Genomic DNA, 15,673 nt, shown 5'->3' with positions numbered 1-15,673 from the left:
GTGATCAGGCGTGTGAAAAGTGCTGACACGTGCATGTGTGCTACACCCGACAGGCCTGAAGTTTTACAAGCTCCAGCTGTTCCCCGAGGACTCTGCGGTGGAGCTCTTGCAGGACGACGTTCTCCAGCTCAACTGCACCGCACGGGTCGAGCACGACACCGGCGTCAACTTCCTCTGGGACTATCCTGGACAGAAGGTAATCACACGCTGATCAGAGACAGCATGACCTGTCCAATTCACAATAAATGACCTTTATCTAATTAATTTGTGTTGAATAAAAGAAGGTCTTGGCCTGTGAGCGAAAGCGCAGTGGCTTTGGTGTGATTGCGTTCTGTAGTAATAAATCTCTGCAAACCGTTATATATTATTATTACACTCCTGTGCTGTTACCGCTCGTAAATCTACCAGCTCATTATTTACGCTGTCTCAATAGTCCAGCATTTTATTTCTACTTCAGCTTTAATTCATCTCCTGTGTTTGCATTTCATGTTTAGGGCACATGTTGCCAAAGAAGTATATTTTTCATAAAGAAAATAAATACTATTTTTAAGACCATTTTTGTGACATTATTTTAATAAAGTGCCCGGGTTGTAATGTCAAAACCTGGAAGAGTAATCGCCACTTGTTCCCTCCAGATTTTCCAATGGCGTTTTAGAATGGGGCTTTTCAATTTATGAGTAAAATAAGATCTGTGGTAAACATAAGATGATGAAACTTGGACGTTTTGTTCTACAATGTAAAAATACACACAAAATGCTCTGATATAGTTATTTAAAAATAATCATAACGGTTTCAAAATTCGGAAACAGGAACAAAAGGAAACGGAACAGAATTTCAAAATAAAAGTCACCGAATCTAACTGTTACAACATGAACTAACAATGAACATTCGTAGTTGGTAACACTTCAGAATAAGTTTACGGTAATAAAGTACTGTATTTGCAAACTATTAGCTTATAGTTAATTCATGGTTTTTATATTCTAGTAGTCTCTATACATATGCATTTACGTATACATTTTAAGGAACGCTTAATATTAATGAAATTAATGTCTAATTAAATAAATAAATAAACAAAGGTTTATTTAAAGCACTTAATTAATGACTTATATTCGTGACCTAATCTAAAGAGAGAACTATTAACCATCAACAACTCCTTTACTACTGGTTTAAAATACTGGACATCACTCGTATGGTTAATAAGTTGTTAACAAAGCATAAAAATCAGTATCTAACTCTTTACATATGAGCTAATTAGACAATAATAAAATTACACTGTAATTACACTATTTTGTAAATTACAGTGACAATGAATGAAGAACTCCCTATTTCTATGTAGCCTATTAATATATTAACTACAATATATAAACTTTGAATTAACTGTAAACTAATAGTTTGCAAATTATTAATAAGCACTTTATTACTGTATACTTGTTGTAAAGTGTTACCTAACATGAACAAAGTTGAATAAATGAATAAAAACAAATGCATTTCTCATTTTTAGTGACTGTTATTTAAGGCATTAACTAATGAGACATTATTTTAAAGTTTTAGTGAATAAGTTTAAGACACTACAGCAAATGCTACCCTGATGTATAAATAATTTAGAATTGAAATAATACATAATTGATTTTTATGCATTAATAATGAGATCACGATTAAACAATTCTTAATTTTAGAAAAAGCAGCTTCAATAAGTCCCAGTGATCTAAGACAGTTCTTCAGGAGCTATAGTGACCTTTCAACATGAGGGAAAAGCTAGTCATGTGATAGTGTGTAGTATTTTAAGTGTTGTGTGTAGTATTTTAAGTGTTACACTTGATCCATTAATACTAACAGTTTGTTTTTCTTCTATTATATATCTATAAAAAATAAAAAAAATACTGTGTTAGACTAAACTGGGAAGAGTCATAGCTCTTGCATATTGTTGTCCTGTGGTTAGTTTCACTGCTTCTATTGCTCTCCTCATTTGTAAATTGCTTTGGATAAAAGCGTCTGCTAAATGATTAAATGTAAGTGTACACACCACAGGCACTAATCTGAGATGTTTCGTCACAGGAGAACCGGCCAGCCAGATTTCAGCCGCTGCGTAACGTCTTGTCGGAAGTCACGGAAGCCTCCAGTATCCTGACGATCCCGAGTGCCCGTGTGAACGACAGCGGATACTACACCTGCTCGGCCAGCACTTTGGAGAAGACACGCCATCTTACTACTGTTGTCATAGTCTACGGTAGCGCACAGATGATGCTGCTTTAAACTTAAATAAGATTAAACGTTATATGTATTTAAGGGATTAGTTCACTTCAGAATTAAAATTTCCTGATAATTTAATCACACCCACGTAATCCAAGATGTTTAGGTCTTTCTTCAGTGGAAAAGAATTTTGAGGAAAACACTCCAGGATGTTTCTCCATATAGTGTCTTCAATGGGGTCCAACGGGTCGAAGGTCCAGATGTGAGTTTCAGTGCAGCTTCAAAGTCTCGACACGATCCAGCCGAGGAATAAGAGTCTCATCTAGACAAACCAGCGGACATTTAATAACAGAAATAAACATTTATATACTTTTATCCACAAATGCTGGTCTTGCACTAGCTGTGATGCGACACACATTACGTAATCAGGGTGAAAGGTCAAGCGTGTTCCGGTTTATAAATGTATCTCATTTTCTCCTCCAGCTTCAAAATCATCAATCATCAACGATCTTCAAACATTGTTGTTTTACCTTTTATTTGTTTATTTATTTTGTAAATGGCATTTGACTTAGTCTCTGCACGTTGGCGTTGTAAACACTGGGTCTGTTCTTACACCTATGTCACGCTTGACCTTTCAACCTGATTACGTAATGTGTGTCGCATCACAGCTAGTGCAAGACCAGCATTTGTGGATAAAAGTATATAAATGTGTATTTTGTTATTAAATGTCCGCTGGTTTGTCTAGATAAGACTCTTATTCCTCGCTGGATCGTGTCGAGACTTTGAAGCTGCACTGAAACTCACATCTGGACCTTCGACCCGTTGGACCCCATTGAAGACACTATATGGAGAAACATCCTGGAGTGTTTTCCTCAAAAACCTTCATTTCTTTTCCACTGAAGAAAGACAGACATGAACATCTTGGGTGACGTGGGGGAGAGTCAATTATCAGAAAATTTTAATTCTGAAGTGAACTACTCCTTTAAATACAACATTGCTACCTTAAACAGCATTTATACTCGATTTAACCCATATAAATGTATTTTGTTGACATAAATTAATGTATTTTGGTTTATTCATCAAAATTAAACATTATTTTTGACTTTAATAAAACCAGGTAATTTAGAGTTATCATGTTTAATTGTGCTAATGTAACAACTCTTCTCCATAATTCAACACAGAGAAGCCTTTCATCAACCTGGACTACAGGAATGGCTCGGTTATCGAGGCCAAAGAGGGACAAAAATCAGTCGTGCTGCCGGTGGAAGTGTCGGCGTACCCCTCACCCGAAACTCAGTGGTAAGGCCTCAGAGATGTCCAAAATACACCAACCACTTTGAAACCTTTAAAAGTCTCTTATTGGTCTGATTAATCAAGCTCTCCATAAAACAAGAATTTACCCTGCAATTTAATAAAATAACACACATTATACAGACACTTCATATTTAATGGTATTAAATGATCTGTTAATTGCATTTAATAGATTACACTTTCAATATACCATTTGTGTCTGGTTTGTAAAAAGAGGTTTTATGCATGCCTGAGCTCAAAACAGCGAATCATTTTGCAAAGCAAGTGGTTCAATTGATTAAAAGTTTCGAAAAGCTTTGTTTCTTCCAACACTACTGTCACGGGTGTGTGTCGTAATAAACCAAAAATGAGATGTGTGACGCAGAATAAATAATGAAGAGATTTTTTAATTAACATCAAGAACATAAAACGTATAGTTCCCTGGAGAGGGAACGAGACGCTGTGTCGAAATGCTGTGGGAACGCCCCTGCGTGATTGCGTCGTGAAGCACGTATGAAATCAGTCCAATGGCGTGACGCAATGTCATGTGACGTCATCGACCAGGAAACTATAAAGCACACCTGAACCAAACAGCGTCAGCTTCTGATAGGCTGAAGCAAGTCGATCACGGGCATGCCGGGAGTATGGCAGGGCGACATCTCGTTCCCTCTTCAGGGAACTAAGGTTGCATACGTAACCGAAACGTTCCCTTTCAAGGGATGTTCCCTTTCTAAGTGCACACTAAGACGAAAGCACCCGTGCCCCTGGAGTGGAGCCGAGGTCAGGGTCATAGAACCTAACGAACGAGTGCAGTGAGGACGAGCCTGACGCATCACAAACATCTTGGAGGGAAACTCCTGACAGCAATGCTTTGAGAGCAGCCATAGTAGTGAAGTGGGCCGTACAGCCAAAGGTGAAGGCTGACCAGCCGACTCATGAACAAGTGAGATGGCCTCGACCACCCACTCGCTCATCCTCTGCTTAGATACCGGACACCCCTTGCTAGGTGACCCAAAGCACACAAACAACTGTTCAGATGTCCTCCACAGGGCAGCTCTGTGGATGTAAGCATCTAAGGCCCTAACTGGGCAGATTTAGTTTCTCCTGGTCTGACGTCCAGAAGGGAGGAGGACAGAAGGCCTGCAGTGCTTTAGGTCTTACGATATTAGTAAGAACCTTGTGAACATAACCCGGTCTAGGGTGAAGAAAAGTCTTTACTATGCCAGCGCAAATTCCAGACACGAGGGAGAGACTGAGAGGGTCTGAATGTCTCCAATTCTCTTAAGAGGTGAGATAGCGAGGAGAAAGACAGTCTCAAGAGTGAGAAACTTGGACATTGAAAGAAAAGAATGAACGTTGTGTGCTGACCTGCCGCCGAATACGCCTTACCCACCAAATAAGAAAAATGCTTTCAGGGACGATGCAGACTGACTCGCAAGCGTCTCTTCAGCCCTGGGCATCGCCCCATAACGTGTCGTCTGAGCCCATGGATATTAGAGTGTGTTGATGTTTGTGGACTAAACGCACGGTACGAGACTGGTTTCTTCCATGATCTCGACACCTCGGTGTGGAGGTTGGGAAAGAACGGCAAGCACCGACGTTGAGGTAATGGTTGCAGGAAGCGTTCATCTAACTTGATTCGCTGCTTTGTTTCATGTCTCTTTGCGAGCCAGTCAATATTAGCCACCGCGCGAGTGCTAATCTCCGCTAGCTCCTCACATGCAGGAGACTGGAGTGCCGAGGCCTCAGATTCTCCCAGTTCCTCAGACGCAGGGGCGTTCCCACAGCGATGTGACGCAGAGCGAGTTCCCTTTAAAAGGAACACTGCACACATTAACCACTGACGAAGCAGAACACTGAACTGAGGAAACAGAGGGCTTAAATACACAGGCTTAACCACATCATAATACACATCGTTTACCAAACGGGGAACAGGTGTGCACTAATCGGAAACCATGACAACAGACTACGAACTCAAGCAAATCAGTGACAGGGAAAATCATGACAAAGAAACTAAACAGAACACGATAATGAAACGAAACATGATATGACTGTGAGTTTCATGTTGTCGTTACAAATATTTTTCCTCCAGACAGTGTTATGTGGTGAGTGATGTGTGTGTGTGTGCAGGTATAAGAATGGCAGGCCGGTCAGCAAACGTTTAAGGTTTAAGGTTCAGCATCAGGCTCTGGAGATCAGAGATGTGTGTGAGCAAGACGCTGGAGAATACATGCTGATCCTGAAAAACACTCCGGCGGCCCTGGAGAAAAGCCTCAACTTCACTCTCATCGTCAATGGTAACTCCCTCAATCTGTAATAGATGTCGCTATTAAATATTTGCAGTTTTATATTAGGTTGATCCATATAGTAATCAGGGTTGTTGTTGCTCGATGATTAAAACTATGAGCTGGAAACTGAAAGTTTGTTGGTAATTGTAGGTAAAGTACAAACACTAGAAGGGAAATCTGTCCACCTTAATTGAGCACAAAAGTTCTTTATGCACATTTTTAGAATTCATGCGCATCGTTTCCATCCAGCTTTTTTTATGCGATATCGCAAAAATGCACATAAAAATTGGTGGATGGAAACATTGCACTATATGTGGATACATACATAGGAATGAGGCCAGGACCACGAGACATATTTAAACATATATAAACCTATGACATAGCCAGCCTTCTGAAAGAGGCAATCTAACTATACATATGCTTAAAACATATCCCGCACTAGCATAAAGATGGCCCTAAAGCTAACAGACATGGACTAACATTTTTAAACATTTCAACTTGTAAATTGAATGTGTGTCAGCAAAAACACATTACATTGATCAAAAGTGTCAATAAAGAATTTTACATTATAACAAATATAATTATGTTTCAAATAAATGCTGTTCTTTAGAACTTTCTATTCATCAGGGTATCCTGGAAAGAAAATGATTCACGGTTTTCACAGAAATAATAATCAAATCAAAATGTCTTTATAAAGCACTTTAAAAACCACATAGCGTACCAAAGTGCTGTACAATTTAAAAGAAATAAAAATAGACTACAATAACTATATTGGTAAATGTCGAAATTAACATTAACTAAGTCTAATAAATGGTTTAGAAGTATTTTTCATTGTTGGTGAACATAGCTATGTTTCCATCCACCCATTTGTATGTGCGTTTTGGAATATTGCATATAAACAACGCCGAATGGAAACACAAAGATGCACATGAATTCTAAAAATGTGCATTAAAAAACTTATGCACTCAATTAAGGCAAAACTTTTTTTATCTGATAAGAGGAAATGCACATAAACTACAATGGAAACACATTTTTTGAATAAATCCCTCCATGTGCAACAAAACAGCGTCAGCTGTGATTGGATAACTGGAGTAACCAGTGGACCACTGGCATCGCAGCATCTCAAATGCGAGTCTGTCATCAGAATGATTTGGTTTAATTCTCTCCAGAAGCGTCTCACACGAGTGTGTTCCCGAACACCAGCATCCGAACGCTAGAGAACATGACAGCGTTTACTGTGTTTCGTCTGACGCTCTGAGACACACTCATTTATGATGGAGGGAAAAAGAGCCAGAAACTTACAGTTTTATTACTGATATTTTGCTCCAGTTCACCAGGAAGTGATGCTTTTGTTCTCTTGAACACATGGGATGGAAACACTGCTTTATTCACTAATGTTTTAAGCAATATTCCAATTTTGCACACAAGTTAAATTCTCAACTTTGGATGGAAACGGCTAATGTTAATGTCAAGTCAAGTCACCTTCATTTATACAGCGCTTTTAACAATATAGACTGTTTCAAAGCAGCTTTACAGTATAAATGGAAATTAATGCAACAGATTGTTTGGCTTTACAGCGGCTCTAGAATAAAGTTATTGTCCAGCTAAAGTTAGTTTTGATTGATCTTCCGTCGCAAAGATCATTAGTTATTAACGATAACACGACACTGTTTTAACTGAAAACAGAAACTTTGAATGCGTTCTGGACGTTCATTCGCACGACAGCAGTGTTCGGTGCTCGAGAACGCAAACCTTGAAACAGGTTCCAATGTGCAAGTTTTTAAACATTTTGAACAACTTTATCATCTCTGTGTAAACTTCAAAAACGTGAATCTGTGAGAACGCTGACGGCGTGCACATGCGGATCACGTGTTCAGTCTATAGGTGTGCGCGTTTGACTATATGTGTGCGCAGACGTGTAGTCTTTCTTTACAAAGTGACATCGCCAAATTACTTGTCTGGCTTGCATACACTCTAAAAAATGCTGGGTTGTTTTAACCCAACTTTAGGTCAAATATGAACAAACCCAAACGTTGGGTTAAAAATGTTATTAAAAAATTCAACCCAATGGCTGATTTTGTCCATATTTGTCCCAAAGTTGGGTTAAAACAACCCAGCATTTTTTTAGAGTGTGATACAGATTCTTTTGTCTTTTCTGCAATTAGTGATATTTGTCTTATTTGGTGTGCATGTGCAGTTCCTCCTCAGATCCACGAGAAGGAAGCAGCGACGCCCACCAACCCGTACCGGATGGGCAGTCGCCAGACCCTGACCTGCACCGCCACCGGCTCCCCCCCGGCCTCGGTCCGCTGGCAGTGGAGGCCCTGGAGCCCCTGCAGTCTCGACAGCTCCCGCAGGGCCCCGTAAGACCCCGCTCCAACACATATGACATTCTTCTTTCAGACGAATACAGTCAGAGTTATATAATAAAATATCCTGGCTCTTCCAAGCTTTATAATGGCAGCGCATTGCAACTCCATTCCATTCACGACTGAATGTCGAACGCGACGAGTTCACGCTGAGTTCAGAGTGGATAGTCTTTGTCCCGTTTGGCGTCGTGCCCGCGCTCTCTTCGAGGTCGGAGACACTCTTCCCCGTGTTTTCAGAAGCGTTGTTTATTTTCTCTGCAGTGCAGGCTGAGCGAGTGGCAGCTCTTCTTCCGCGCACACTGGAGATAAGGGTTATTTATAGTGTTCGGCTGGGAGAGAGCAGTGTGAAGGGCAGAGGCCTGTCGTCTAAACATCAGGAAGCCCGGAGACAGGCAGATCGAAGCATCCTCTGGCCCTGAACGAGGACGGCCCGGATCTGATCCGGTGTGGAGGGACGTCAGCGTAATCATTCGGACAGAGATCTTCCCTTCTGCTCACACACTCACAGCTGAGGCCTAGATATCCTGATCTCAACTCACCCAGACAGAAGCACAGTGTCGGCCCAGATCCGGCCCACATCTGGCACACATGGATTCCACACGCCCCAGATGTGGGCCGGATCTGGGCCGGCACTATGTTGCTGTTTGGGTAAGGCCCGTTCACATCAATGAAGATAACTATAAAGTTTAAGGGCCCTATTTTTAGGGATCTAAGCTCATGGTCTAAAGCACACAGCCCAAGTGCACTTAGTGCGTGTCCGAATCCACTTTTGCTAGTTTAACGACGGGAAAAATGGTCGCCACTCCCGGCGCATGATCTAAAAGGGTTGTCTCTGTTCTCTTAATGAGTAATGAGTGTGTTTTGTCTCTATTCTCTTAATGAGTAATGGGTGTGTTTCAGGTGTAACGTGCAATAAACCAATCAGAGTCTCATCTCCCATTCCCTTTAAAAGCCAGTTGCACTCGCGCCATGGCGGATTCGCTATTTACCGTACATTGAGGAATTTGCAAGTGGAAAAACTGAACACTTCTCTAGCGAGGAAACGGATCTGCTTGTGAGCGAGGTTAAAGCTGTGTGTGTGTGTGTGTGTGTGAATGTGTGTTTGTGCCCGAGGTTAAAGCTTTGTGTGTGTGTGTGTGTGCGTGTGTGTGTGTACGTGTGTGTGTGTACGTGTGTGTGTGTGTGTGTCTGTGTGTGTGTGTGTGTGCGCGAAGTTAAAGCTGTGTGTGTGTGTGTGTGTGTGTGTGCGCAAAGTTAAAGCTGTGTGTGTGTCTGTGTGTGTGTGTGTGTGCGCAAAGTTAAAGCTGTGTGTGTGTGTGTGTGTGTGTGTGAGGTTAAATCATTAAGCAGACCATCTACAGGACAAGTCGGATTCCACCGTATCTTTATGGACACAATATTATTCTTTTACATTGTAATCCTTTTATTTTTAATATTTGGCTGGTTTGTGTGCTGTTGCGCGTCAGTGTGTGTGTAATAAGCAGAGCGTACGTGCGTTGTGGACCCGCCTATAGGCACACATTACTAACTCGCTCTTTAAATAATAAAAATAACTAATTTTTATAATTTTATAATAAAATAACTAACCCTAACTGCGCCATTGACTTTAGAGCAGGTTTCAGTTGGTCAATGGCTCAGTCTATTTCAGTTCCTCAAAATAGCAACGCTCCAACAATGCTCCTGAACACACACCTCGTTCTCAGACCAGCAGCCCATGGGCACACAGATGAGCGCAAATGCATTTGCTATTTAAACAACGTGGCGCAGGACGAGAAAATGATAACTGCGTCGGGCTGAAACTAGAAAAAACACACTTGAGTCGCGCCTGGTGCTACAGTGCACGAGTGTATGTATGGCCCTGAATAATAGTGTAGAGTCACACCACAACTATAACGACACAGAGGAACGAAATCATTGGAATCACTTCCAGAATGATTTTCTCCAGCTGATACGATAAAAACACTGACAGCCGCTCAGAATCCACTCAAGCGTTTACAGCGACGGGCCACAAAACTGTATCGCACGCTTATAGTAAACTGAAAGTTTTTGTGCATTGGTGTGAACGCGAATATAGTTATCATTATAAATGCACATATAACTGGCTTTACATCATGCTGACTTCTGAGAGACCGAGTCTTGATCAAAATCTCAGTATGTATCCTTGCATCAAGCGGAGTAAATAAATTCATACAGGATTGTGGACAGGTCAAGAGATATTATACATATGTTGCTTTCTATGATATCTTCAGTCACCATGAAATCAAAATGGACAATTCACATTTTTTATTGAATATTGCAGTGTTTATAATAAATGATTTATCGGTGCACATCATTATTGTGTCAATAATCTTGAATCAGAATAACGAGGGCAAGGCAACCTGTCACTCACACGAGATCAGCCAATAGCAAACCACAACCATCCAATCAACTCCCCACAGTCACAATCAAGCCCCGCCCACATTTGTTTCACTCAGATATACGACACTATAGAGGAGAAAAGACCAGCGCAACTTCTGTTTCATGACGAGTTTAACAAGAATAACTTTTTAAGTCACTGTGAATAAAAGCGTCTGCTAAATTAATAAATGTAAATAATTGTAAAACAGCATCGCGTATATACTTGGCAATGAAGGCAATCCCAGAATGCACCGCAACAAACTCAGAGAAAAAAGTCAAAAGATATGTTTTAAATATTGTAAAAAGGCTATACATTTATTTTATTAAATTCCAAGAAAAGTCTTGATATAAATAGTCTAATGAAAATTGTAATATGTACTTTTCTCAGCTTTGAATAGAATAATACATACACAAGGTTTTGCAACTGACCCATTGTGTTAATTATTTTAAATTAAAGGCTAGCGCGTGCGTGTGTGTGTGTGTGTGTGTGTGTCGTTCCTTACTTCGCTCTCGTCACACACAGGAAGGCAGACTCATCTCAGAGCTCTTCCTGGTGTGGGATCTGTCCTGTATCCTGATATTCCCGCTCTCCCACACACACACACACACACACGTTAGGGAGTGATATTCTTAGAGTTTCTACATGAAATGACCGGTAAATGATCTGTAAGTCTGACCTCGTGTAACACTTTATAATCCTGTTCCTTCATTAATGAATAACTACACAGGAACACATGCGTAACACACTATTAATATTCTAGTAACTGATAACTTACAAGAAACTCTGATTAACGAATTAGTAAGTAATAGAGCTCAGTTGAACGTGTTAGTTCACTATTAGCTAATCAATAACTACTATTTTTTAACTACTACTACATACAGGTTCATAATTAACATGAATAATTCATAATTTATAATAAAAGGTAACGGTAACCCACTAGTAATGACTCAAGTGTTACTACATCCTTATTAATTTAATAATTTGGATCAGTATCTAAAGTGAAAAACATGATAACTCTCTAATGTTGACTGAAGTCATTGTGAGCTTTTGAGATTTTTGTAAGATTTTGAATAGTAATTCTTTCTGATGGATTTATTCTTCACTTGAGTCATTACTAGCCATGATCTTCACTTTAGAAAACTGATCCAAATAATGAATAGTTCCTTCAGAAAGATGTAGTTACACTTGATTCATTACTAATGGGTTACAGTTACCTTATTTTATACATGATGCATTATTAATATTAATTATGAGCCTGTATATAGTAGTTCTTATAGTCTTCAGTGAGGTATGAGAAAAATAGTAGTTATAGATTAGCTAATAGTGAACTACCACATTCAACTGAGCGCTATTACTTACTAACTCGTTAATCAGAGTTTCTTGTTAGTTAACAGTAGTTACTGGAGTGTTAATAGTGCGTTACTCGTGTAGTTCTTCATTAATGAAGGAGCAGTGTTACTGGACCTCCTGCCATGTTCTTCACCGTTGTGTGTGTGTTCTCACAGGGGTCGCAGGGGACAGCGGGACAAGATTCCCATCTGCCAGAACTGGATAGATCTGGATCCCGAACAGGCCGTCAACCCGATCGAGAGCATTGAGGCTGTGACTGAGATGGTGGATGGGAAAGAAAAGGTTTCACTTCCTGTTTGAATTATTCTTATTTCCTGAAGATTTCCCATAAATGTCTGAACCAAATTAATGTGCCCGCAGCCTGAACCCTGAGTGTTGTCATGTGCCACCAGACTTCCCAAACTTGACATCCAGGGTGAGGGAGGTGGGGGGGGGCGAATGCGTTACAATTTCCACTTTCGAAGTATTTAAACCCATCATCCAGTTCTTGCTTCCTGGATGGAGACGGAATAAACACATTAACACAGCACTCACTTCCTGTTTTCTGTCACACCTGTGAGGTCACTTCCTGTGTGTGACCCTGGGAGTTGTGAGAGTAACTCAGTCATCCTTTATTCACTCTTATCTCATTCTAAACCCCTTTCTTCTGTTGAACGCAAAACCCCATTGATTTTTCTTTTTTTTCCACAATATCTTCTCTTCCACAGACGAGGGAATGTTGTCCCGGTTTGAAACAACAACATGATTCGGACGAACTTTTCCTTTAACAATGTCTTTTTGCTGTGATCAAAACATTTTTTCTAATCTTGAATTGAAATGTTTGGTGCTGTTTCCACAGACTGTCGGCCGTGTGGTCATTCAGATCGCCAATGTGTCGGCCATGTACAAGTGCTCGGCAGAGAACAAAGTGGGAATAGATGAACACTTGATATATTTCTACGTGACCAGTGAGTCTCACCAGCACACTTTCAACAAAGCTGTTTTTAATTGAATCGCTATTCAGCTTGTAATTCTTTCTTTCACCTGGTCTGTTGTAACTGACACTGATGGTGGTCACTACTACTGTACTTAAAGGGGCAGTTCACCCTAAAATGAAAATGAAGTCATCATTTACTCACCCTGGTGTTGTTCTAATGCCTTCTTTCTTTTATGGACCACAGAAGGAGAATTTTGGTAAAGAAATGTCCCGCTCGCGCTCGTCCATATAATGGCAGTGAATAGCGACTGGCATCAAGCTTTTATAAAAAGATGCAAAAGTATCACATCAATTCATTTTGCTTCTTTTTTAAAGCTTGATGCTTGTCGCTATTCACTGCCATTATATGGACGAGCGCGAGCGGGACTTTTTTTTTACTAAAAATTCTCCTTTTGTGGTCTAGATTACTTTTGTGTTTTGATTTACAAAATTTTTACATTTAACAGTATTTTACTGTAAAATCGCATGAAATGTCCCGTTAGATCTATTACAGTTTACCATACAGTAAATCTAACCAATGAACATTTTACTGTAGCATTTTTACCATCTTTAACTGTTAAAATTACAATACATTTTTTAAAGTGCACAGACCAAGTGTGCCGCACACGTCCTGAAAAGTGAAGCCAAAGCGTCTGATCGCCCCCTGGTGGCTGGATGCAGTATAGGTCATAAGCTCCGCCCCTCCATATAATCGAATGGGACGCGACTCAAACTAAAAAATCTAATTTACAATTTTTTCAAAAGATGGTTTCTGTCATTTTAGGTAGTTTTAGGTAGGATGTACTGGATGTTCAAGTGTTTTTCCAATAAGTTAGATTTTATTTAGTTATTTGATGCTGTAAAAATGGGGTGTGCCGTCATGATTGACAGCTGCTACCGTTTCTAGGATATTTTGGCTTCATTTTTCTACAGTGGATGGAAGTGGAGATGCGTCGTCCAACTTACTTAAACATTGTTTGCATTGCTTTCCTATTTACTCGCTTAATAATGTTGGGTTAAAAATAATCCAACGAGTGACCCAACTATGAAGTGGTGTAGCACCTTCCCAACTGTGGGTTATTTTAGCCCAATTCATTGGGTTAAAAGCCAGTTGGGTTAGAAGTAACCCAACAGTTAACTATTTATTTTTATTCATGACCTTATTTAAATTAATAAAATACACTTTGTTTTCAAATACAGATTGTTTATTTGTATAAAACAATAAATATGTCTCAACAAATATATTTTTAAATCACAAACTAAATATTGTTGAGTCTAGAATTTAATGTAAATATACATAATTGTGTACATAAATTCAAAATACACAAGTGTACTAACAACATACGTATTTAACCCAACAGCCGGGTTATTACTAGAAATTATCCAACGATTAAAAAAATTACCCAACTTTTTTTTAAAAAATAACCCAACATAGTGACCCAATATGTGTAACCCAATGGTTGGGTTAAAAAAAAAGTTTTTGTTTTTTTTACTGTGTAGCTATCCCAGAAGGCTTCGGGATAGAGACGGAGCCCTCTGAGGACCCTCTGGAGCAGGATCTGGTGCGCCTGAAGTGTAACGCAGATAACTACAGCTACGAGAACCTGCGCTGGTACCGCCTGGACCCGCAGGCCGTTCCTCCAGAGCTGGACTGCAAGAGTCTGCACCAGTACGCCGAGTCTCTGGGCGGGAATCTGTCCTTCCAGACCGACAGCAACAGCTGGGTCCTGGAGCTCAGCATCCCCAGCATCCAGCTGCAGGACGAGGGCAACTACGTGTGTGAGGTGCAGAACCGGCGCACTGGGGAGAAACACTGCCACCGCAAGTACATCCCAGTCAAAGGTGAAGCTCATTCACTGCTCACATCTAGATGGCCAATTTCATTTGCACTCAGTACACTATCTGCAGCAGGGACTTCCAAAACCTAAGCTGCGTCTGCGTATTATCTAATTGTGTAGTTAAATTTAACAGCTGACAGATATTCAACATAACTCATGTGTGAGACAGTCTAACAGAAGGACGGACAAAACCAGTCAAATATCAGCTGATCTGAGAACTCTGAGTTCTGCTATATTTTATCACCATTTTCTAAACTATAGCGAATAAAATGAAAATGTGAGACTGTAATTCCATATATTAATTTTGACACACCTCTTCTAATAATGTGGGAACGAAAAATGGCCAGTGTCAAAAAAGTGCCCATTATGTCTATACTGTGTCTATACATGTGTCTGTCACTACTGTATCAGAACACCTATCTCTCTCTCTCTCTCTCTCTCTCTCTCTCTCTCTCTCTCTCTCTCTCTCTCTCTCTCTCTCTCTCTCTCTCTCTCTCTCTCTCTCTCTCTCTCTCTCTCTGTCCCCCCCCCCTCTCTCTCTCTCAGCACTGGAGGCTCCTCGATACCGGCACAACCCCACCAATCAGACGTTGAATGTGAGCGAGTCTCTGCAGATGGAGTGTGATGTGGAGGGCACACCCTCTCCACAGCTGTCCTGGTTTAAAGATAACCAACCCCTCCATCAGTTCTCAGGTCAGGCACTCATGACAGCCCTTCAGCTCTCTTATTAGGGCACTTTATACTAGGTGTCTTTAACTAACAGGTACTACTGTTTAAATTAATCGTTTGATGCAATGCACTTATTATGTACATGCAAGTTTTTATGTTGTATATATATACATATATTCTATAAAAAAATAATTGCATGTAATTACAACTGTAATTAATTTCTGTAAAGACATCTATAATTACACTCTTCATTTGACTCTTAACCCATCCTTAAACCTAACCATATAAGGGTGTCTGGATCAGGATGTTTGGTGCAAAAATGATTT

General features: G+C 40.2%; 1 protein-coding gene across 3 annotated transcripts in view; it reads left to right on the top strand.

The window, feature by feature from the left end:
* The window catches only part of flt4 (fms related receptor tyrosine kinase 4), a 75,044-nt gene that overhangs the window by 41,078 nt on the left and 18,293 nt on the right, over window positions 1–15,673 (top strand). For all 3 annotated transcript variants that reach the window (XM_084132405.1, XM_084132407.1, XM_084132406.1), the window contains exons 6-14: window positions 54–196; window positions 2,056–2,227; window positions 3,372–3,489; window positions 5,611–5,777; window positions 7,966–8,131; window positions 12,041–12,167; window positions 12,724–12,832; window positions 14,341–14,682; window positions 15,225–15,371. In XM_084132405.1, the coding sequence (XP_083988531.1) occupies window positions 54–196; window positions 2,056–2,227; window positions 3,372–3,489; window positions 5,611–5,777; window positions 7,966–8,131; window positions 12,041–12,167; window positions 12,724–12,832; window positions 14,341–14,682; window positions 15,225–15,371 (1,491 nt within the window). The remainder of the gene's footprint in view (window positions 1–53; window positions 197–2,055; window positions 2,228–3,371; window positions 3,490–5,610; window positions 5,778–7,965; window positions 8,132–12,040; window positions 12,168–12,723; window positions 12,833–14,340; window positions 14,683–15,224; window positions 15,372–15,673) is intronic.

Source organism: Abramis brama (assembly GCF_963993115.1).
Source record: "Abramis brama genome assembly, chromosome: 13".
Taxonomy (NCBI): domain Eukaryota; kingdom Metazoa; phylum Chordata; class Actinopteri; order Cypriniformes; family Leuciscidae; genus Abramis; species Abramis brama.
Note: the sequence above shows the minus strand (reverse complement) of the source record. Positions and strands in the feature narration are given on the sequence as shown.